General features: G+C 47.5%; 2 protein-coding genes across 2 annotated transcripts in view; one reads left to right on the forward strand and one right to left on the reverse strand.

Moving 5' to 3' along the window:
* The window catches only part of GTF2E1 (general transcription factor IIE subunit 1), a 211,629-nt gene extending 209,941 nt beyond the window's left edge, over positions 1 to 1,688 (reverse strand). Inside the window, exon 1 of the mRNA XM_086935626.1 lies at positions 1,515 to 1,688. The gene's annotated coding sequence lies outside the window, so the exon portion shown is untranslated. The remainder of the gene's footprint in view (positions 1 to 1,514) is intronic.
* Positions 1,689 to 1,878: 190 nt separating this feature from the next.
* RABL3 (RAB, member of RAS oncogene family like 3) overlaps positions 1,879 to 25,531 on the forward strand; it is a 68,466-nt gene continuing 44,813 nt past the window's right edge. Inside the window, exon 1 of the mRNA XM_086935627.1 lies at positions 1,879 to 2,031. Coding sequence (XP_086791753.1) covers positions 1,977 to 2,031 — 55 coding nt within the window. The 5' untranslated portion in view covers positions 1,879 to 1,976. The remainder of the gene's footprint in view (positions 2,032 to 25,531) is intronic.

A 25,531-nucleotide genomic window follows, 5' to 3' on the forward strand; every position in this document is an offset into this window, starting at 1 on the left:
TTACTCCCAAAACAAAAACACACAGTTGCATGAAGGACCACATTAAGTGTCCTGAAGTGTCTTTTTGGGATTCCTGTGAGGATGAAGCCTAGCAAGGACTACAGGTTGAACACCACTTTGAGATCATGTTTGTGAATCAAGGGGGTAACCCATGGATGAGAATGAGTTAATGAATATTAGTTTTGACAATATTATTGATGTCATCCATTGTTGATCTGCACTTCCGAATGCGCAAGTTATAAAAACATATGTTCCCTCTTTCACACAGGCCTCACATAACAGACTGGAAGTTTTTTCCCACTTTTTCAGTTGACTTCTTTATTAATCTGTTTAAATTCGGGATTTGACAAACCAGCCGTGTTTCATTCCCATTCAATAGAACTTCTTCAGAGCTAATACAAGTTCACAAAACAAACGATTAGATTAGACATATTTACATTTTGGTAGCCTAGTCCAGGTCCTATTTCCATTAGTGCAGGCATAAACACACCATCATACATACATGTGCCACGATGACTTGGGTTTTGACTTTTCACATGAACTGACCATGAGCTAGCCTGCTTGTGTCTTCCAAATCCATACGCTCATTTAGAGTACACAACAGCAGGACACGCTTGATAGTAAGAACGCAGCTGAAAAATCTCGTTGAAGCAACAGGCATGAGTTTTGGACAAGGCACCAGCTAGGGTGCTGCAATCTGTTCTAAAACCAGAGGCCAATGCATTGCCAGGCTGGAGATAAAAATAAGTAGAGAGGAAAAAACAAGTTTGCTGGCATTCCTGGTCTAAGTTCCTATGACAGGTGGCCTTTGATAACCGGAGGGATAAACTGAAACGTCGCTCTGTCAAACGGGAAGCCCTCCGTTGGCAGCTAAACTCCTTCTATCGAAGTACCTGTATGACAGAGTCAGACTTCCTGGTGGGATTGGTCTCTTTGACTCAATCAGTGTGCCACGGGGTGCTTTAAAGTAGCAGAACTCCTCCCAAACCATACCACAGGGCCTGCACTTCCAGGGCCTCAAAAACGAGCCTGTATCTCACAGGATGCCATGCAATCTTAGATACCGAACCTTGTGCCCAAAGCTGTAGACTCATCCACCAAAGCCCCCCTCTCACTCCACCAGAGAGAGATCTGCACCTTTAAAGCTTCCATTGAAACTCCATCCAAGTAAGACAGAACCTGGCGTGCCTGTAGCATGGTAACCCTGCACCGTCAGCACTCCTCCGCCACTCTGCAGCCCAGCGTGCCACAAGGCTAACACCAGAAGCCACTCACATCTGGAACAGTCTGGCTACTGGCGCAGACTAGCCTTTCTCCCTACCCACACCTAGCCGGTTAAATGGCTGAAACAAGTAGCGTCCCCTTCACCCGGGGGTCACGGGAGGGGGGGCTGGTAGCACGATTGTGATGGCTGGGGACCAGAGAAACCGGCTCCCGCGTGTCAGAGGCTGCCCTCTGTCCTCCCCACGCTGAGGCCAGCATGGAGAGAAGGGCGTCAAGTTCCCATCACTGACCTGTCTCGCCTTCGCCCCCTCCTGCTGCTCACGGGTTCCCGGTGCGCCCTCGATGCCGGCCGGTCTGCTCCATCAGACTCAAGTTGGATCTTCCTTACTGAGCCAGACACCAGACAGACGGCCGATGTGCTGGTGCAATCACTTCCGGGGCGCCAGGCAATGCTTCCGTGTCGTGAGGGGAAAACATCTTCCTGGAGGCGTGTGGCAGTTCCTTTGCGGGTTGGATGGTCGTTCTATTCTAGGGCGGGTACTTCTCTCTTACAACCAATCGTAGGCTTCATGAGTTGGTGCCGACTGTCGGACCCTAGAGCGTCACCTTACGCCCCCCTGTCAATCAAGCTGCACTAGCGTTCTGATTGGCTCTTTTTTATCTCCAGTGTTTATGAACCTGAAGGAAGACAAGTGACAGAAGGCAGGGCAGTGCCACGTTCCCGGTCCGCAGCCTGTGTCGGGAGGGGTGGCATGCACGGAATGTCTTCCTTGGACAGGGTGAAGGTGTTGGTGCTAGGAGACTCCGGTGAGTGCTCTGCCCTGAGTGATATCTGAAGTATAGGAGGGAATGATGGCTATCTCAGCTGTTTGGCCCAGTCACCATGTCCTGCTGAGACCTTGTTTTCTATATTTCTCAAGTTTCCCAGTCCCATGCTTCAGGAGCTCATACAGTTCAAGTTTATTCTTTCTGGCTTGTATATCGCATAATAGAATAGGGTTCACAAGCCACAGAATGCAAAGGAACTTTATACAGTATGAGTGTTGTAATTTCAATAATACCAGGAAAGTAGTTGGTATAATGTAGTTATATGTTTATTATAAGAGCACAGAGATACAGTAGCAATACCACTGCAGACAGTTCAATTCTTCCAACGAGAATACAACTATGTCATACAACATAGCAACAGTAGAACATTGAATAATGCAAGATATTTAAAGTGTCAGAATGCATATTCTTACTTGCATATATTCTTTGCATATATTCTTAAATTACATTTAAGAATATAACAATGAGCTACTTGATGCAAAGAATAACACCCACGCTTACGTTAATAAATTCTTTATCAGAGCAACAACGCATCTGTCAGACAGACAAAAGCGCAATGAACTCTCAGCCTTCTACATTCTATTCAGAAACTGTGGAAACAGTTCCACAGTCAAACATAAACAATACGTGAACCACAGAAATAATTGAAAGTAATCCCAGTACAACACACCTTTCCCTTTGAAATGCAGAAGGAAATAACAGAAAAATAAAGACACAGAAGTCTAGTCTGACAGTTATAAACAAAGTCTCCATATTACTGGGAGCGTATCTGTTCCTAGTGCGAGAATCATATGCCACGATTGTGACATGACATATCTCACATTGTATGAGAAAACTCTCCATTTCTCTTAACTTAAGCTGAGCTCCATTATCTGTAATGAAACTATCAGGACATTCTTTCCTAGCAAAGACTTCTGTAATAAAAACTCAATCACTGTTTGACTGATTATTTGGTCAGCAAATGTTACTTCTGTCCACTTGATAATCTATCATTACCAAAGCAAACCATGCTACTTGAGGTAAGGAAGAAAAGAGAGTAGATGTATCAAAAGCCCCCCCCCCCCCCCACCCCCCCCCCCCATGGAATGATCAGCCATGAAATAGGTTTCAAAGGTACAGGATTAACCATTTAATATTTTTTCACCATTAACACATTGTTCACATTCTCTTACTACTCTGTTTGCCATCATGTCCATACCTAGCCACACGTTCTGGTGAGCCTTTCCCTAGCTAACATACTAAGATGCTCCTCATGAGCCAGAATCAAAATCACTTTCTGCATGCCAACTGAAAGAAAAACAATTGCCTTCTTTAAATAATAATCCTCCCTCCACGTCTAATTCTCCCGAAACTGTCCAAAAAAAGAATAACTCTGGGGAAATCAACTCTGTAGGCTAACCTTCCCTCACACAATTCCTTACTTTCTGCCATAGTGTATCCCTGGTTTCACACTGCCCATTTCTCCTCTGTAATGGCATAAAAATTCCCAGCAACTACATTTTTTATATTAGCAATCATACCTGCTTCTCTCACGCCTACATCCATATCACCTAATCGGCATGGTAGCCTTGATAAGTACTCAGCCATTACATTCCACTTACCTGGAACATAGTCAGCCTTGGAACAATAGTCTTGAAGATAGTCTAGCCAGGTGATAATATGTTCACCATTCGGTTTGTGATGTGTCCTCAAAGTGAATCGATTCTCCCATACATAGTTTCTGAAATGTTAAATAGACCATGCGCATGCCAACAACTCTTTTTAAATATCCTCCTCTCAGTATCTTTCAAAGACCAGAACACAAAAGCTACATTCCACTCTTCTTTGCCACTCCTCTGTGATAACACACATCCAACTCCATATATGCTAGCATCCACAGTAACAATGCATTCTTTGTTTTAACAGAAAGGCTTTGTCGTATGTGCCTCCACAATATTTCTTTACACAATGAAATGCCTGTTGCTCTTTCTCATCAAACAAATTCTATATTTTTCCTTGTTAGTTCCCTAAAGAGATCCATTTTAATAGCAACATTCTTAATAAACTTGCTATAATATTCACACAACCCCATGAATTAATTAGTTGTTCTTTATTTTCTAATGCAGGAGCATTCATGGTTGCATATGCAATAGCTTTCTTATGCACAGAACCATCACCAGAAAAGCAATGGCCTAAATAATCCATAGAAATGTATAATAATTTGCTTTAGAACTCTTGACGGTCACACTATGTTTTTCTAGACTTTTACAACATTCGGTAATATGTTGCAAATGTTCGTGTTCATCCTTTGAAAATATAATCTTGAAAACACTAAGTTGTCCACAAGATTGAAAATATGGAACATAGCCCCCCGAAACACTGATAATGCAGAGGCTAATCAAAAAGACAACTTTTTGAACTGATCTGGTCCTTGTGTTGTAAGTAATACAGTCATATGTTTGCGTCTTCTCTAAGTTTAATCTAGTGATAGGCAGATCTCAAATCCTATGTAGAAAATATTTTAGCACCATCAAGCACTTCATTGATATTAGGTAAGGTTGGCAACCTACTATAATATTAGCATTTAGGGACCTCAAATCCACACACAGTCTAAGGTTTTGATTCGCCTGGCATGTCAAAACTATAGGAGACACCCATTCAGATGACCCAGTCTCCTCAATTATGCCTCAGTCCAATATTTCATTTAACATATACTTAAATTCTTGTCTGACATTATTTTGTACCTCCCTCAGCTTTTAAGTGGCATTGTACTATTCTTGATTTTAATTCAATGAGAAAAGTTGGTCAGCTTTCCTTTTGGTGTCATTGAGTACTAATAATAAAAATAATAATAATAAGCTAATTTGTAAAGGTCATAGCTGTGTCAGCTGACATGTCCCAGCGCTGAAGTTTCATTCCCACGGTGCAGAGTATGAAGTTCTAAGATTATGTAGATCTAAAGAGCCAGGTTTTAAATTTCTTATGAAACAATAACTCAGATTTTTCCTGCCTAAGCATGAGAGCGAGGAAATTTCACCACCTGGCTGCCAAATAACTGAAAGAGCATCCTCCGACACAAGCTCTTTTGATGCTAGTAATACATGCTAGGGAAGTCCCAGCTGATCTCAAATTTCTTTTTGGGGAGTAGGATACAACCAATTGATGCAAATAACTAGGGCGTCTGCTGTTGAGAAATGTGTGGCAATAGCACATGGCTGTAAAGGTAACCCATGCCCTCAAAGGAAGCTAATGCAATTTTGCCAGGGCCGGACCTGAGGTGGAACGTCTAGGCAAATTCAAAAGAATCAGAGCTGCCAAAGTTCTCCACATTCTGGAGTCTCATTAACCGTGCGTAGAGACCCCAAGATATTGGACATTACAGTAGTCCAGTTTAGACACAATCAGAGTCTGGACTACTGTCTTCCTAGCTGCCTCTGACAAGAACACAAGTTTTTTTTTCAGGATTTTAAAAATCCTAAAGTATTGTCCCGCCAAGGCTTATGATTTGGTTATCAAAAGATAACTTAGAGTCAAATCAGATACCCAGATTTTTTACTCTTGGCTTATGTTATGGTAAAGGGCCCAGTCTGTCAGGCCACCAAGCAGTCGACCAAATTGAAGGTTGCTTACCAAAGATGAGAACCTCAATCTCCCCAGCATTTACCTTGGGACAACTGAGGCTCATCCATTCAGCCACCTCTGTCAGGGAGGAGTGAAGCATCACCGAAGTGTTGGATGTGTCTTGAGAAAGAGTGATTATCAACTGCATATCATTGGTGTACGACACAATGTTAAAGCCATAGCGCTCAATGAGATCAGCCAGTGGGCACATGTACAGATTGAAAGGCAACAAGCTGAGGGAAGAGCCTTGGGGCACCCCCTGCTGCAGTGGAAAAAACTTTCGAGGAATAAGGTTTTTGTGCCACCTGAAGGGTACAGGTGTGTAGGAAGGAGGTCAACCACCGCAGAGCCTTGCCACCAATCCCGTGGTTGCACAGCCGTTCAAGAAGCAGACTATGGGACACAGTGTAAAATGCTGCCTGGAGGTCCAACAAGAGGAATGCAGTGGTGTTTCCTGGGTCACCAGCTTGACAGATGGATTTGGCGGCAGACAGTAGTGCCGGCTCTGTGCTGTTTTGAAGGCGAAAGCTATACTGAGTCTCATGCAAGAGATCTTGAGCTTCAATAAACAGGGAAAGCTGTTGGTTTTGTATATTTTTCCGCTAACTCAAAGGGAAGGAAAAGCAGCAAGCTAGGCCTAAAGTTCTCTGACTTAGTGGTGTCCAGCATAAGCTTCTTTAACAGAGGTACCATGGTGGCATGTTTCCAGGATTGGGGAACCTGTCAGTTCCTAAAAGAACTGTTAAAAAGATCACAAAGTACTGGAGCTATGCAAGTTGCACCTCACCCCATGATAGCGGACGACTTCTGGAAATGATCACAAAGTACTGGAGCTATGCAAGTTGCACCTCGCCCGAGGATAGTGGACGACTTCTGGAAATTTCTCAATCAAGTAAGATTCTGAGCTTACATCCGTTATGACTTACACTGGTTCTTTACTCCTGGGATTCAAAATTATTCCTGGCTTACAATGGTCCATTCACCCTAACACATTGACTCTGTTCTCAGCCACATACAATTTTATGTTAGCACTCCTACTTTTAAATTCACTGATGACCCATTCAAAGCCAATGATATCAATAGCGGTTCCATCAAAACTTGCAGCATTTATATCTGAACTTTGTAGTCTCATAAGATCCAAAACATTTCCAATATTCTCCCCAAAATAGTTCAGTGCAACGATGGTCCATGGTGAGCCAGATTCCACCATGAGCTCCAATTAAATGCCCAAGATCGTAATCGTACATTTAGGAGGTTTTCTGATTAACAGGTTCTCTTCACCGACACCAAAATCATTTAAAGAGAACACTAGACCGTAATTCTCAACGTTTTCCTACATTCGCACTCCCATTTAGAATATTCATTACCAGAAGTATATGACACTTTCCCTCTTTGTGGTGTAGTATTTTCTTTACATCCTTACATACACGGGAAATATAACTCAACATCCACACATTTTACACTCCCCGCCTTTTGCAAGACACTGAGAAAACAAAGCAATATGAGTTTTACTACCACATCTGTAAAATACAACAATTTTCTTACCAGAAGTCGCATTACTTGGGGAACACTATTCATGCTACACACATCCGTTTTACTTACACTACACACTTCTTTAGGACCATTCACATTTATACTGTTATTCTTTATCAAAGACATCCATTTTTCTGATTGCTCTAATGCCTTAGCAATGGCATTCTGTAAGTTGGCATCCTGCCATGACCTACAACTGTTCCTGTATTTTTTTTACTTTTGACATATACAATTTTTTAATCCCTAATCATCTGTCATTGGACCAAAGCTACATGTCATAGAAAGGGCCCTTAATGCAGTGAGAAATTTATCAACAGACTCCTGTCTATTTCTGCACGGGTTTAAAAATTTGAACCTATTCAATGCAATACTCGTAGTGGGTTTAATTCGATAATCCATTCTGAATAATACCACCTCATAAGCATAGCTATCTCCTAGACATGGTACAACTTGTGGCAAAGTTCTAAAAACCACTTGACCCTCAGATCCCAAACAGTGGAGCGAAATGTTTTTTTTCCTCTTTCTGCTCCTATCCTTTCTCCATCAGTGGCCTCATATAAGTCACAAACTTTTCCTTCTATCTTGTTGATTATGTACAGATACCTTCAGGCTCCAGGCTCAATAGATTAATAAGGCTGTGACCAATATTCAGTCAAAGGAAGGAACTGGAACAGCGAGAGCTCAGCAGCTAGTGTAAAAGAATATCCAATAAAAAAATCTCACAGTGCAGCCAATCTGTTGGTTTGTAAAATCCAGAAGAAGAAAATATTGCCCAATTAAAATGTGGCTAAGGTTTCTCTTCCCATCGAACTGCAATTTATGCGTCAGCCACAATGCATCCAATAGAATTAGTCATTGCTGCCACCAATCAAACACATGATACACTTGAGCCAGTCACCTCATGCTCTTGAACAATCAACAAGGACTAATGGGTATCCACGCACTTCAAGCAGGATGTAGTACACTTGCCCCCAGATGCATCAAGCACCCACTCTGCGAATTCTAATTAGCGAAAAATACCGAATCGCTAATTAGAATTCGCAGATTGAATGCATCATCAAAATCGCAAAAAAAGTGCGAATCGCAATAGGCCGCAATCGCCGTATGCGAATTTTCAAAAATCGCTATTCACAGAATCAGCGGTTTCCCAACCCCAAATTGCGATTTCGCAATTACCGAAATCGCCAGTAGCGATCTCGCAAATTGGGAGTTCGCAAAAACGGGAAGTCGCATTTTGAGCACAATGTTGACATCACAACCAGGAAGTAGGCAGCTCCATTATTCATTTGGAACACAGAGCTGGATAGAGGAGGAGGCACAGCACTGAGCTCCTGGAGACACACCCTGCAGCCCCAAGACAGGACATACTTTGCAACCACAATGTCCCAGGATTCAGCAGGATCCAGTGAAACTGGCAGGAAGAGGAAAATCAAGTTCTCTGAATAGGAGCTGGAGTACCTGATTGAGGAAGACAGCAAGGACCATGACAAGCTTTTTGGAAAGCTTTCCAGGAAGGTGCCCGAGGCTGACAAAAGGCTCATCTGGCTGCGCATCAGGGCAAAGGTCAACGCCGTAGGAGTGACACAGCTGTCAATCGATGACCTCAAGAAGAGGTGGTATGACCTCAGAGGCCGTGCCAAGGAGCATATTGCAGAAAGTCTGGGGGAGAGAGTGGCCACGGGAGGAGGAGACCCCACATGCCGCAAACACACCACTTGAGGACTTGGTTGAGGACACCATCAACCCTGCAGCCTGCGTGGGGGTCACTTAGCTGGACACCTCCCGACCCACACACCAATCACAAGGTAAGAGCCATGCAACTGCGACCCCGTCCCCTAACAATGCCCATGCCCCCAGAGCTAGCCATTTGAAAACCCCAGTAATGCAGCCCCTGCCCATCAGAAACGCCCCATTACATTGTGGGACCTATAGTGTGACAATGTGCACTGATAGCCACACACAGCCAGAACTGCCAACTGAAACATACCCCTAAAGCCAGTCAGGGAATGCAACTCTGCATGCATGTTGCTACATCCCATGTACCAGAATCATATCATTAATTCTGCTCCCATTCACATCACAGGTGCTGCAGATGCAGAGACCTTAGATAGCGAGGCACTCCATATCGAGGAGACTCCAGAGGAGACGGAGGGAGAGAGCCATCCAGCCCCAGAACCTGGACCGTCACATGCACCTGCACCAGTACCAGCACCTTCCCAAACGCATAGGGCTACCCCTGCTACCCCTGCAGGAGGAGTTCAGCCACCCCAGGCGTCACGCATGGCAGTGGAACAGACCCCACCATCACCCAGGAGGCAGACGCGCCACACAGCCACTGTGCGGTCCCAGGCAAGCGGCCAGTTGAGGCAGCAGCGCACCATGGCCACACGAGCAGACAGGGAGCAACAGGCCCAAGATCTAGGGCTAGGTATCGAAGCCCGGATGCTAGCTGTGCACAGCAAGCAGGCAGAGCACATGGCAGCCATGCAGCTGCGGCTGTACAAAACTGCACGCAATATAAACCAGCTTACAGGAAGTGTGCAGGAGCTAACGGCTGCAGTCAAAGAAAACAACCAACTGATGGTGGCGCAGCAGGACATCACCCGCCGACGCCACCGCCAGCTGCTGACCCGGCTATCTGCATATACCCGGTCGAACCACCTGATAGGAAATGCCACATCACAACTGTCGCGCAGGTCCATGGCTATGCAGATTCAAATGATACAATGCTGCTAAGATGTAGCAAGGGCCCTGGAGCAGGTTACCAGCACAGTACAAAATCAACAGGTGTGTGGAAATGGCCATGCACGGGGGGGGGGGGGGTGATGATGCCAGTGAGGGCACATCGTGTCTGAGCAGCCTGTCTGTGCCGGTGCAACCAGAAAGGCGCCGCAGTTCCAGGCCCAGTGCTGCATCCCGGCCAGACACTCCCACCGTGGAGTTAGAGAGGCGACAGGGTGCGTCCGGCAAAAGGCGCCAGTGACTGACTGAAAATTACCAGCAGTGCCATGGTGATGTAACCATGCACGCCTGCTCTGCATACAAAAGCCTGTATGACGCAACACATTTGTGATATTGTTTGAAAATTCAAAACACTTCTAGAGCTTGTTGTACATAAGAATAAGAATTTATGTTTAACACAAATCTTCCGCATGTCATTAATTAATGTGGCATGCATGAGTGCAGTGTTGTGTGAGGGGTATGGGTGCACTAGAAATAGTTCAGTGTGATGTTGTTATGGCGCCTGTGTCCTTCAGCAGGATTCACTACCTGACACCTCCACAGGTATGCTCCGCTTGGTAGCAATATTGTGGAGTATGGCACACACAGCCACGATGCGGCAGCAGACCTCAGGCTGGTATTTGAGGGCCCCGCCAGTCTTGTGTAGGATGCGGAACCAGCTCTTTAACATCCCAAATGTCCGTTCAATTACATTTCTTGTGTGTATGTGCGCAGCATTGTAACGCCGTTCCTGTGGTGTAGCAGGGTTGAGGTATGGGGTTAGGAGGTATTCACGGAGGCCGTAGGCGCTGTCACCTGAAGGATAGGAGCAGAGGGTCAGTGCCTGTTATGCGCAGCTACATGGTCTTGACATACTGTATGTGGGCATGTGTACTTACCTAGGAGATGTCCTTCGCCAAAGTCACCCATGGCCAAGCGGGTGTGTATGCCGCTGTGCCGGTGCTCCCCAGGTATTGGGCCACAATGTCGGTGATGATGGTCTTCGCATTGCAGACCATCTGGATGTTAAGTGAGTGGTAGGACTTGCGGTTCCGGTACATGTGTTCTGTCTCTGCGGGTGGACAGGTCTGGATGTGGGTACAGTCAATGCAGGCAATGACATGGGGGAATTGGGTGGTGTAATAGAAGTCCAGTTTTATGTGGGTTAGGTCCTGTTGGGTTGTTGGGAAGGTTATGTAGTGGTGTATCCGGCTCAGCATGGCGTCCAGGAAATTCCGTAGGCAGCATGACAGTGTGCTCTGGGATATCCCCCCTGCATATGCAACTATCCCCTGGAAGCTTCCAGAGGCCAGGAGGTGCAGGCAGCACAGGACCTGGACATGGGTGGGCACGGCGTTGGTCCTCCTTGTTGGGTGCTGCATCAGGGGGTCAAGGTCTCTGATGAGCTTAGTTATCATTGACAGATTCAACCTGTATTTGGAGTAGATCTCCTCTTCAGTGTGGCCCAGGAGTGTAATCCGCAGCCGGAAGATGCGCTCCTGGATCCTGCGTCGGTTCCAGGCTGCAGCCTGGTGCCTCAGCCGTCTTGCCACGATGTAGAGACCTGGCATTGTGACTTTCCTCATGCTCCTACTAAGTCTCCTTAAGTGTGTTTGATTTACCCTACACCTGTTTCTTGTTTGGATTTTTTTTTTTTTTTTTTTTTACAATTGAACTTCATGGTTACCACCTTGTTTGGCTTTTCCTTAAAATTGCGACTCGCTTTTTGTGATTTTGGTGTTTTTCGCTATTTGCGATTTATGATGAATTGAATTAGCGATTTATTTGCAAATTCACAATATAATTCGCAGAAAATGTGGGTATTCGCTGTTAAGGAAACGGAATGGGGTTTCCACATTGGTTTTGCGATTTTGTTTTTGCGAATTCGCTATTTCATGCTTTTTTGGTTGATGAATTGTGGGAGCGGAAATTGCGATCGCAATAGCTGTTTCGCAACTATTGCGATCGCAATTTCGCTTGATGAATCTATGCCTTGAGTCGGTAACTCTGTGCTTTCTAGTGATGACAAAGGAGTGGTGCTCTTCCAAATTCTCCACTTGTTGATTCAGGAATAGTGCGTTTGAACCGGCACGCCGTGCTTTTGAGCGAATTCAATAACTATCTTTAGAAAAAAAGGAAAGGTAAGTCGATTTCCTCTAAAATTGTAAAAAAAAACATACCTTCAGAAATCCTTAGTATTCCTTTACTGTAACCACAAATACAAGGTTCCCTTAGCACTACGAACTAGTAATAAGTGGGAGAAATACTTTCCTCAACATAATGCATCTCGTCTCAATAACGGAGTGAACTCCAGTTGAAATTGACACACCGATAGCGAAGTCACTAAACATCGAGAAAGCATTTGATATGATGGGGTGGCCGTTTCTGGGGGCAGTGCTCGAATGCATGGAGTTTGGTCCGGAGATTACACGCTGGATAGGTCTCCTGTATGCAGACCCGGTAGCCAGGGTACACACGGCTAGAAAGATATCAGAGCCTTTTCCTATCGCTTGGGATACCAGAGAAGATGGTCCACTACCGCCCTTAATCTTTTCATTAGTCTTTGAATTCGAAAGTTCTTTCCTCTACTCTCTGAGGAACATCGGAGGATAACTGTACAGGCACTCATAGGATCCAGATTGGACTATGCTAATGCTTTGTATCTGGGTCTGCCGGAATATCTCTTACAGCGCTTGCAGGTGACCCAGAACGCTGCAGAACGAGCGATTTTTGGCCTGCATCGCCGTACCAGTGCCTCTAATTTGCTCCAATCCCTTCATTGGCTTCCCATACGAAAGAGGATAATGTTCAAGGCCATGACTCTGACCCATAAAGCCCTGCATGCCACTGCATGCCACTGGTGCAAAATACTTACAGAAGAGGCTGGACTTTTACCGGCCAACACGATCTTTAAGATCGGAGTCACTGGCACTTGCTGTGGTTCCACGTATAAAGAGGGCTCGACTGGGCGGTCGGTCTTTTAGATTCCTGGCCCCCCAGCTATGGAACTCTTTACCGCTGTCCCTTCGGGCCACATCTAATCTGCTTGCCTTTAGGAAGGGTCTAAACACTTGGTTATTTTCTGGCTAGTGCGCTTCCATTTTTAGCTTCTGTTTTCTTTGCTGTTATGTTTTTCAGTTTTCTTTTGGGTCTGTAGCACAAAGCGCCGGGACACTCCCTTGGAGTAGCCGTTGCACTATGCAAGACTCATATATAACATAACATAACATAACAATTGCTTGCGGCCGGGGCTTTAAGTGGGCCGGGTCTGAGCACCGGCAATTTTTTAAAGGGGGCCTCGAAACGGGTCTCTGTATGGCACAGGCGGTCCTTTTTTTTCTGGACTGCAGTGACAGCATGTCACTGCAGTCCGGAAAAAAAGTGCCGGGGCCCAAAACAGCCCGATAGAGACCCATTTCGAGATAGCAGGCACGTCGATGTGCGCTGCCCAAACTGCTCACTTCTCACTAGTGGAGAAGTTAGGGCATGATGTCTTGCCAGGTGAGCATTGTGGGGGAAGGGAAATTCTTTAAAGAGTCATTTTCTTTCTGGATTTCCCTTCTCTTTCTGAAACGCCAGAGCAGCAACATTGTGGTAGGGTCACCAGGACTTTAATTGGAAGCTTTTTCAATATTATATGTAACAAGCCATAGTTGCAGCTTTTTTATCTTATGCAACTAATACCCATTGACAAAGCCAATAGTCCTTACTTGTTGTAGGTATGATGTTATTTGTTGTATCACATATCTGGATGCAATGACAGAAACAGCAAAATACAAGTCAGGTGGCACACTATGCTAAACACAGATTTTTAGTGACCCCTGACCCTCCTGGTAGGTCGCTCCCCCTCCACACAGCTCGGACTGTGTGCTCCTGCTGCCGCTGCCACTGGTAAGTGTCCTCTGTCCTTTTTGCTTCTGTGCCACTTTCTCCCCCTCTTGTGCCTCGTTTTCTGCCTTCTGTTCCATTTGTTTTTCCTTCGTTTTTTGTGTCTTTTTGCCCTCTGTTTCACCCATTTTTCCTTCGTTTTTTGTGTCTTTCTACCCTCTGTTTCACCCATTTTTCCCTCGTTTTTTGTGCCTTTCTGCCCTCTGTTCAACCCGTTTTTCCCTCGTTTTTTGTGCCTTTCTGCCCTCTGTTCCACCCATTTTTCCCTCGTTTTTTTGTGCCTTTCTGCTTACTGTTCCACTTGTTTTTTGTGCCCTTCTTCCCCCTGTGCCACTCGTTTTTATCTCGTTTTTTGTGCCCTTCTGCCCTCTGTTCCACTCATTTTTTTGTGCCCCTCTTGTCTTCTGTTGCACTCGATTCCCCCTCTGTTGTGCCCCCTACAGCCCTGCCCCCCTGACTGCCCACTGCCCAATCGCTGCTCCCGCCTCCCAGCTGCTCCTCCCTCCCAACTCCCCATATATGCCGAACGCTGCACGGTGGTGAGCGACCCCTGACCCTCCTGGTAGGTTGCTCCCCCTCCACGCAGCTCCGACTGTGTGCTCCTGCTGCGGCTGCCACTGCCGCTGGTAAGTGTCCTCTGTCCTTTTTTTGCTTCTGTGCCACTGTTTCCCCCTCTTGTGCCTCGTTTTCTGCTCTGTTCCACTCATCCCCCCTTGTGCCCCATTTTACCTTCTGTACCACTGATTCCCCATCTTTGTGCCTCGTTTTCTGCTCTGTGCCACTCGTTTTCCCCCCTTGTGCCTCATTTTGCCTTCTGTACCACTGTTTCCCCCTCTTTGTGCCTCGTTTTCTGCTCTGTGCCACTCGTTTCCCCCCTTGTGCCCCATTTTGCTTTCTGTACCACTGTTTTCCCACTGCTGTGCCCACTGCTCGTGCCTTGTAGCTGCTCCTCCCTCCCACCTCCCCATATATGCCGGACGCTGCACAGCCGCGCAGCGGGCGTGCCACTGGCACGCCGAAGGCGCGCCTAAGGCAAGCCCGTCTGCGCATGGACCGCGCCCAGTGCCAGAACCCCTGGACCCCACGAACGCCACGACACCAGACTCCACTACGACACCAGCACCCTCCACGCACTCAACACCGGCCAAAACCACAACTGCTTCCAGGCCACCCCGAAACAGACCCACGGACCCTTCTCCTGCCGCACCTGCAGCTTCACCTGCGACAGAGCCACCAAACCTCCAAGGACTGGATCCAACCACCTCCGCTGCATACTCCTCAACACCCGCTCCGCATGCAAACACACCGTCGAGCTCTGGGATCTGCTCAACACCTCCGCCCCAGACGTGGCTTTCCTGACTGAGACCTGGTGGAACGACTCCTCGGCACCCGACATCGCCATACCCATCCCGGACGGCTACAAGATCACCCGCAGGGATCGTGCCAACGGAATCGGAGGAGGAATAGCCATCGTCTACAAGTCCACCCTCAAGGTCGCCACCCACACAGACGACACCCTGAACACCACTGAACACCTCCACTTTCGGATCCACACCGACCCCAACACCACCCTCAGAGGAACACTCATCTACAGACCCCCGGACCCCGAGCTCAGTTCAGCGACTCCATCGCCGACCTCGCCAGCACCCACGTACTCGCCTCCACGGACTACATCCTCCTCGGGGACCTGAACTTCCACCTCGAGAACAACAACGACGCCAAGTCCGCCAACCCGATCGACAACCTCGCCAACCTTGGCCTCAGACAACTCGTCATCGCACCCACCCACGCCGCCGGCCACACACTGGACTCCGTCTTCTTCACAGGCACCCACGTCGCCTTTGACCACACCACTGAACTCCACTGGACCGACCACCGCTGCATCCATTTCACCTTCAAGAAAACAACCACGCACCACCGCACCCAACAGCTGCCTCGCCGCTGCTGGAGCAAAGTCACCGAAGACCAGCTGATCACCACCCTCGCCCAGAACCCACTAGCCGAACCCACCAACCCAGACGCCGCAGCCTGCAACCTCAGACAGTGGATCGACGACTGCGTCAACACCTTCGCTCCGCTCCAGAAACCCTCCAACAGCCACGCCAGCAAGAGAGCCACCTAGTTCACCGACAAGCTCCAGACCCCCAAACACGCATGCCGGAAAATGGAGAAGATATGGCTCCACGAACACACACCGGACAACCACGCAGCCCACAAGGACGCCACCCGCAGACATCACCACCTCATCAGATTAGCCAAGAGATCCTCCTTCAAAGACTGCTTGGATAACAACGCACACGACAGCAAGGAGCTCTTCAGAATCGTTAGGAACTCTCTAACCCCAGCGCCAACGACATCCCGCCCTCACAAGAACGCCAACGACATCCCGCCCTCAAAAGAACTGTGCGACTCACTAGCCATCTTCTTCCACCGCAAGATCGCTGACATCCACGACAGCCTTAACACCACGACCCCCCGGCTACGCCAGACTCCACCTCCCCAGCGAACATTTCCAGCGCCAACCATCTGACCTCCTGGTCCAACATCAACGACGACGAGACACACAAGGTCATGAACTCCATCCACGCAGGATCTCCGTCAGACCCGTGCCCACACCACGTATTCAACAAAGCAGACGCTGCCATCGCACCCAAACTACGGAAGGTCATCAACATCTCCTTCGAAACAGCGACATTCCCAGAAAGCTGGAAGCACGCTGAAATCAACGCCCTCCTCAAGAAGCCCAAGGCGGACCCCAAGAACCTCAAGAACTTCCGGCCCATCTCCCTGCTCCCGTTCCCGGCAAAGGTCATCGAGAAAATTGTCAACATGCAATTGGCCCGCCACCTGGAAGACAACAACATCTTGGACCCGTCCCAATCCTGTTTCAGACTTAATCACAGCACCGAGACAGCCCTCATCGCCGCCACAGACGACATCAGGCGCCAACTAGACAACAGCGAAACATCAGCTCTCATCCTCCTGGACCTGTCAGCCGCCTTCGACACGGTCTGCCATCGCACTCTAAAGACACGCCTCCTAGAAGCCGGAATCCAAGAGAAGGCCCTTGACTGGACCACATCCTTCCTCTCCGGCAGAACCCAGAGTGTCTGCCTCCCACCCTTCCGATCCGAAGCCAACCACATCATCTGCGGTGCCCCCCAGGGCTCATCTCTCAGCCTGACGCTGTGCAACATCTACATTGTCCCCTCGCACAAGTGGCCTACCATCACAACCTCAACATTATCTCCTACGCCGACGATACCCAGCCCATCCTCTCTCTCACCAAGGATCCACACACCACCAATACCAACCTCCACGAGGGAATGAAGGCCGTCGCCGACTGGATGAGGAGCAGCCGTCTGAAGCTGAACTCGGACAAGACGGAGATCCTCCTCCTCGGACCCACCCCCTCAGCCTCGGATGACTCCTGGTGGCCTATCACACTGGGAACAGCGCCAACACCCACTGACCATGCACGCAACCTAGGATTCATCCTCGACTCCTCCCTCTCCATGTCTAAGCAGGTCAACGCCGTCTCCTCCTCCTGCTACAACACCCTCCACAGGATCTACAAGTGGATCCCGATCGAAACAAGAACGGTGACACAGGCCCTCGTCAGCACAAGGCTGGACTACGGCAACGGACTCTATGCAGGAATCCCAGCCAAACACCTACGACGGCTACAACGCATCCAAAACGCCTCCGCCCAACTGATCGTCAACGTCCCCCGCCGCAGCCACATCACCCCCCCACCTGAGAGACCTACACTGGCTCCCCGTCGACAAGAGGATCACCTTCAAGCTCCTCACCCACGCACACAAAGCACTCCACAACGCTGGACCAGCCTACCTTAACAGCAGACTCAGGTTCTACACCCCCACCCGCCAGCTCCGCTCCGCCAGCCTCGCCCTCGCCGCTGTCCCCCGCATCCAACAAACGACCTCCGGCGGCAGATCCTTCTCCTACCTCGCCGCCAAGACCTGGAACACCCTCCCTACCCACATACGGCAGACCCAAGACCTACTCGCCTTCAGAAGACTCCCCAAGACCTGTCCCTACGAGCAGTAGCAGCACCCCCACACCCCCTCCCCATAGCGGGTAAGTAGAGCGCTCTACAAGTACTCTGATTGATTGATTAGTGTGTTTTAAAGCCACAACCCTAATTACTCTGGCCACGCCCCTTTGAGAGACCTCACAGTTTTTTCACCCCACTTAAAGTCTTGCTTGCGGTTCTCTTTAGGACGTGGGGTCCGGAGTGGGGAATAGCCACTTGTGGCAGTTGGGACATTATCTCCCTGTATGCGGATGATGCACTCCTTTATCTCCGAGATGTAGGTTGGGCTCTGGCCAGCATAAGAGCCACGCTCAAGGCATGTGGTGAAATATCTGGATTGAATCTCTTAATAAGGCCAAGGCGTACTCAGGGCTCTGACTGCAGCCGAGAGGAAGATGATTGTGGGCATGGGGATAGAAAGGAGCTGTGATACTTTCAAATGCTAGGGAGTGAATATATATCATACTGCTTAAGAGCCCGTACAGCTGGCCAAGAGCTTTTACTAAATTTCTGAAATGCCCTCTCATGGTCTCCAAATGGCAGAATAGCCATAGCTAAGATGTTGGTATTAGCCTGGCTCTTGTACTATTTTGCGGCACTCCCGGTGCAGCTGCCTAGAGCCTTTCTCAGGGACCTACGCGGTTTCCTGACAGACTTGGTCTGGGGCCATGGGAGAAGGCGGTTAGCATTGCAGAAGTTGTATAACCTGTTGGATAGAGGGGGGCAGGGCACACCCAACTACAAGCTCTATTGTGCAGCTGCAGTGGCCCATGAAGTTGTTGTTGGATAACTTACACCCAGAGACGCAGCGATTTGCTCAATGGCTCGGAGGGGTTTCAATCGTTCAGGGGCTGCTAGATCCGGGGGCGTAGATGTCGCTGGAGTGGCACAGCGCTGCTGGTGGAAATAACCCCACACGCGAGCACCCCACTTGCCCTACTCTTCAGTCCTTCTGCTTTGGGCGCTTCTTGACTTCAAAGCACTTGCCACACACCACAACACTAGGCATTGGCCCGACAGTGGGCTATCCACAATAAGGGAAATGTTTCAATATAATATACTGCTCATACTCCCCGAGGTGCCCGGGACAGTTCCTGGCTTATAATGCACTGCAGTCGTTAAATAGGAGGATGTGGGCGTAGGACCAGGCAAAGCCGGGCCCCTCCGACCTGTGGAGGCTGTTGCTGAAGTCCAGTGGGCGTAGGCGAGCCTGTGATAGAATGCATTGCTGGGCACCCCCCTTGCTGCGCGCGGGGTAAATGGGTGGACATTGTGGAGCAGGAATTGACTGATCAGCAGTGGGATGGGGCGATGAGGCATGTGAGGACAGTGTCTAGTCACCGGAGACTCAAGTTTACACAGTTCAGTTACTTTCATCAGACGTACCTCGCCCCGGTGCAGCTGCGCCGCATGTTTCCGCAAACAATGCCCAATAGCCCTATATGCCTCTCACAGACAGTGGGATTTTAAAAATATGGTTCGGTCCTGCCTGTGGGTGAATTCTCTTGGAATTTGTATGACAATGATGTGTTTTTTCTATCTAAATCAATAGATACTTGGGGCGGGGGGGAAAAGACCAGTAGGCTTACTAAAGAAATGTGAAGATTACATGATGTCTAAATAAAAACTATGCTCTTTGGATCCTATTTATTCGTGTATGCATCATAGTTATAGTGGTTTTCCCTTCTTCTTTTGTATTGTTTTTTTAAATTTGATTATGTATGAAGGAATGAGATCTGTAGTAGTTGCAATTAAGCAGTAGCATATATTTGCTCAAACCTGTTCCGGCGGTGATAGCACACTGGACCCTTAAAATGTATTATCAGCTACTCGTCATGCATGAAACCAAAACCCTTCCCACAAAGGCAGCGCTCATAACACACACTTTCAACCCAGATACAATGCATGTATTTATGTGTTATGCTGGATTTATTACAAATCTAAATTTTACAATTTCATGTAATTTTGCCCATGAAAGGCTGGCCTGCACAGAAAATACCTTAATGAGAGACATTATATTCTCGGACCAGTTTCCTACCAGTATCTGAAGAGGCTATTTTATGCGAGGTTTGCTCTTTCTTGCAAAAATATCACACAGGATGCCACCAATCCATATTCTGCAGTAAAAGCGTAATTTTGTGACATTTTCATAGATGTTTGTAAGAAAGAAATATGCAGTTTTGCATACTCGTAGTGTTTACCTTGGGCTGTTTAGTCCTGATGCTGGTAAAGGACGTGTTCTAGAGAGACCAGATGTCCCAAAGTTGTGGAACAGCTCTTTTTTTTGGGACATGTGTCCCAGATTCCTTTTAGGTTTCTCCTAATGAAATACCTGAACAGGTTTTCAAAAAAAAAAGGGTTAGCAGACCACCTGCTGTATCCTAAAATATTGCTCATGCGTACACGTTCATCTGTACTTCTGATGTAATGCTTCCGTGTGGTGAAAAGACAGGCATCTATTTACAAGCGTTGCTCTTCGTTACAGACATACAGTACCGTATAAATGCACCTTTTTAATGACAATTTATAAAAAAGGCCTAGAGGTAATTATTATTTCTAGCTTTTAATATCCATTTTTAATATGGTATGGGATTATATACGAGTACATTGATGGACAAATCTAAAATGCTGTTGAATCGAGCATGGAAAAAACTGTGGAAAGGATAGAAAAAAAAGTGTTTTTTTTTCTTAAAAAAATATGAGTGGACCCTCAAAAATCAAAAATAGTTGTGATCTTCTGTTTCATTAATATTGCGCCAAATAGGTTTTCTTCCTCTCTTGAATCGCTCCTTTTTAATCTCTTGGTGCACTTCATATCTAATAACTCACATATATCTCCCCTTAGATCTCCACGTAATCTTGTGGTGAATTACTATATTGACGTCTCATTTCATTTTTACATTAGTGATACTGACATCTTCTGTTTCTTGTTGCTTGCCTTGCGCTTTGCTAGCTTCTTAAATTCACCATTAACTCGGATCATCTACTTTCCTACCTCTCATCCTCTTGCACATGATGTAACCTCGGCAACATGGGAGCTTACAAAGGAGTATTGTTCTTGCACTCTAGGCACACTGAACTGTTATGTCATATGGTAAATACTGAACAATAATTGTCTTTCCTACAGAACAAAAATATGTTTGAAAGCATTAACGATTAGTGCAGAGAATATGAATAGCATGGCAAATTATACAATATCAATTTCTTATAATGCATTATTGTGTTCACCATTTATTTATTTATTTTAAGAATTTGTAGAGCGCGACTGTCACCATTGCAGGCATCCTGGCTCTGACAGAAATTCAGAGGGGAGCGACAGCAGGGGCAGGGGGAATAGGTTAGCCAGGGAAAAGCCAGGTTTTCACCTTTCTTCTAAACTGCAAGAGTTCATTAGTGTGCCTAATATCGATGGGGAGGGTGTTCCATAATCTGGCGGCAGCCACCTCGAAGGATCTGCCTCCTGTTCGGACCTTCCTAAATCTAGGAATGACTACCAGTTTAGCGTCAGATGAGCGGAGTTGTCTGGTAGGTGCATACCAAGCGAACTTAGCTTTCAAAGGAGCTGGCCCACAGCCATGGAGGGCCCTAAAAACTATACAGAGGGCCTTAAATTGAATCCTCTGTCTGAGAGGAAGCCAGTGTAATTTTGCCAAGGCAGATGGTCCATGAGATCATCTTGGCAGCCCCAAGGCCAATTTTGCAGCCGCAGACTGGACCCTTTGAAGCCTGTACAACAAAAACTCAGGAGACCCAAGCAGGAGGGCATTGCAGTAGTCCAACCTGCTCAGGATCGTGCATCGAACCACTTGGGCGCGGGCATGAATGGGTAAAAGGGGCAGAACCTTCCTTAATGCACGAAGGATGGCAAGGCAGCAGGCTGATGTTTTTTGCACATGGGTCTCCATGCTAAGCTTGTGATTCAACATAACCCCTAGGTTGCGGACAGAGTCCGCAGGCCGTACGTTGGAGCCAGTTTCCGGGGGCCAGAAGTTGTTAGGGAACGGACGAGGAATCTTCGTACCAGCGCAGAACAGCACCTCAGTTTTCCCGACATTGAACTGAAGGGAATTATCCCTCAGCCATTTTGACGTGTACAGAAAACAGTCATGTAAGACCTCCACAGAGATTGAATCCTCTCCTTCCAAGGAGAGGATCATCTGCATGTCATCGGCATAGTTGACGATTCTAATGCCGAAGCCTTTAATGAGTGAAATTAGAGGCTTGAGGTAGACATTAAAAGGTATTGGGCTGATGGCAGAGCCCTGAGGAACACCGTACAGTATCGGGGGAAAAAGAAGATTGGAAAGGAGGCATAGATACTGCCTGCTGCCTGTCCTGCAAGAAAGAGTGAAACCATTGCAGTGCCCTATCTCTCACTCCTGCCTCGAACAGCCGCCTCAATAGGATCTTATGATTCACTGTGTCAAAGGCGGCAGACATATCGAGCAGGATCAGAAATGATGCCTGACTTCTGTCTGCGCGCCTTTGAAGTTCGTCCATCGCAGTGATGAGGGCTGTTTCCGTTCCATGAGCAGGCCGAAAGCCGAATTGGTCTTCGTCAAGTAGCAGATGATGTTCCAGGTGGGAGGAAAGAGTGTTACTAACCACCCGTTCAACTATCTTGGCGGGGAACGGTAGCAGTGAGATGGGCCGATAGTTTTTGGAGCAATCAGGATCCAAGGAGGGGTTTTTTAGCAAAGGGGAGACTAACTTCTCAGGAATGGCGCCTAGGATTTGGAACTCACTCCCTCCCGAAACCAGGCTTATCTCCTCCACTACACTCTTTAAAAAAAGAAGTAAAAGCTATCCTCATGGCTAAATACACTTGAACTACTATCTCGAACCCTATTAACACCCTGCACTGATCTGTATTACATGCTTGACCCCTTTACTTATTTGTATGAGTTGTCTTATCACTCACATGATTGGCTTTGCAGTCACCTATTTGTATTATTTGTACTGTATGATCTATTGATTTACCTATTTGACTTTGTTCCCTCATGTACCCTTCTATGTAAAGCGCTCTGATATCTGCGAAGATCTTGTTCGCGCTATATAAAACTTTGAAAATAAATAAAATAAAATAAACGCCAGTTTCAAGTGAGCTGGGACGGAGCCAGTAACCAGGGATTGATTGCAGATGAGATGGAGTGGGGGGAAAAGTTCGTTTTCAAATTCCTTCCAGATTTTGGGAGGCACAGGGTCCAAAGGAGACCCAGAAACAATCCCTCTAGCTACCTTGGAAAAGTCTTCATATGTAAGCGGCGGAAACCTGAGTAATACATTTTCCGGAGCCAGATCCAGATCAGGTAATCGGTCCACCGGAGGGACAGGTCTTAGGTCAGGAGAGGTGTCAATATCAGGAGTAGTGTCCAGGTCTTTAAGGATCAGTTCTATTTTCTCTTTAAAGAATGTGGCAAGTTTGTCGCAGAGGTCTTGGGAGGGGACGATCGCATTCTTGCAGGATTCCGGGTTGGTGACGCTATTCAGGATGTTGAAAATAGTCCTAGAATTGTTGGTGGTATTACAGATAAGGGAGGAATAGTAGTCGGCTTTAGCTTTTTTAATGAGATTTTTATAAGCAAGGATCTTTGTTTTCCACGTCTCTTTAGAGCTTTCATTGTAGTCGCGTCTCCACCTTCTCTCTGCCTGTTTACATCCCAGTTTTGAAGTTTTTAAATCGTTGTTAAACCATGGGGCAGAGTCCTTACCCTTACAGGTCCGAGTTTTTAGAAGGGCATGGGTGTCAACAACTGATAAGATACTGGTGCAAAGAGAGTTGTAATTTTCATCAATACTTTTGTCCATCTCGAAGAGCGACTCCAGATGGGACAGTTCACCAGAAGGGTGAAGTCGTGAGAGAGCCTGCCAGTCCCCACTTAATTAGTAGGGACTGGGGCCTTATAGGGGCCAGTCAACTTCGAAAGAAAGAATTTGACTAATGAGTGATCTGTCCAGTCCATCGGCAGGGTATCTCCCATGACCACCAGCTCTAGTGCAGCGAAGACCAGATCCAAGAGGTGGCCAGCTTTGTGGGTGGCCTTAGAAACCAGTTGGGTGAGACAAAAACTATCACAAGCTAGAAGAAGGTTCCTAAGAGCTGAATCAAGTGTGCCGTTACGCCAAAGATTGAAATCACCGAGTATAAGTAACTTCTGGTGAGATAAAGCGATGTTGGTCAGGGTCGTGATTAGCGCTTGTTGCTGTTGAAGGCTAAACTACCCTGGTGGGCGATAGCAGACAGTCCTGTGACAATTGTCCCAGCGTGGGTCTGGATTGAAAGCCCCAGCATCTCAGTACCCAGAATAGGGTCTAAGGAGAGGACCTTAATGCTGCAAGAGTCTCTAAAAATCACTTCCACACCCCCGCCTTTTCCAGTAGGCCTAGGTGAATGGAGGAATTTAAACCCGGCTGGGCAGGCAAAGCCAGGGTCGACCAAGCAGTCAGGACGAGTCCAGGTTTCTGTCATGAATAGAATATCAAGTTCATGAGAATCCATTAAAAGTTGGATCTCCATGCAGTGTTTAGGAAGGGATCTAACATTTAGTAATCCGCAGAACCAAAAGTCGTCGCCTAATACATCAGCTAGGGGTTGTGACGTAGGTACTAGGGAAAGTATTCCTTTATCTGCGTGCTGCTTACCTATTTGGATGAGCTCCTCTCTAGAGTAAGGTGGCCCGAGTGGGAGTTGCTCCTGATCTAAAGGATCAAAACCGGCAGCGTAGCTGTCCCATGGCACTACCTTGGCACGGACGGGCGCAGACGGGCTTGCCTTAGGCACGCAATCGTCGCGCCCGCTGCGCTCGTCCGCTGCGCTTCCGGTAAATGCAAATTTTTTATAGGATTTTGACCAGCAGTTGAGGGGGGCGTGGCCAGCAAGGGGCGTGAAATAGCGGCAAGATTGACTCTGGTGTTTAGCGCGGCAGCAATAATGTCGGCTGCGCGGCGTATCCAAGAGCAGGCTAGTGCCCTGAGAGTGGTGCAGGAGGGGGAGAAGGGTGAGTGATTTTAAAAACACAAGTAATTATGCAAACAAGTTAAAATATCCACAAGTCGCGCTCCCGGCTTATGCCTCAGGAGATCTGTCAAAGTGATTTAGGCGCTAGTAGTCAGAGCTTTAAATACTAGTTCGGCGGTGGGCGTGGCCTCGAGGGGGCGTGGCCTCCGCGAACGATCAGGAAATGGAGGTAAGATTGGCTCTGGTGTTTAGCGCGGCAGCGATAATGTCGGCTGCGCAGCGTATCCAAGAGCAGGCTAGTGCCCTGAGAGTGGTGCAGGAGGGGGAGAAGGGTGAATGATTTTAAAAACACAAGTAATTATGCAAACAAGTTAAAATATCCACAAGTCGCGCTCCCGGATTCCGCCTCAGGAGATCTGTCAAAGTGATTTAGGCGCTAGTAGTCAGCGCTTTAAATACTAGTTCGGCCATGAATTTACATTTGTCATTTTTATTGAGCCAGATAAAAGCACCATATGGTAACTTCTTAAAAATATATTCCGATCACAATCACATGGTTCAGCAATGATGCTTGGCCAGCAGCGGCTGGCATGACTTGCGGGTAGGGGGGTGTGTGGGGTCGCAGGAGTGGAGGGGGGTCATGATTGCGGGAGGGAGGGAAAAAAATAAAGTTTAAAAAATCACTTACCGTGCTGCCGCCCGGTCCTGCGTCGCTGCACCTG

The sequence above is a fragment of the Lissotriton vulgaris genome, chromosome 8, assembly GCF_964263255.1.
Source record: "Lissotriton vulgaris chromosome 8, aLisVul1.2, whole genome shotgun sequence".
In the NCBI taxonomy this organism is placed as follows: domain Eukaryota; kingdom Metazoa; phylum Chordata; class Amphibia; order Caudata; family Salamandridae; genus Lissotriton; species Lissotriton vulgaris.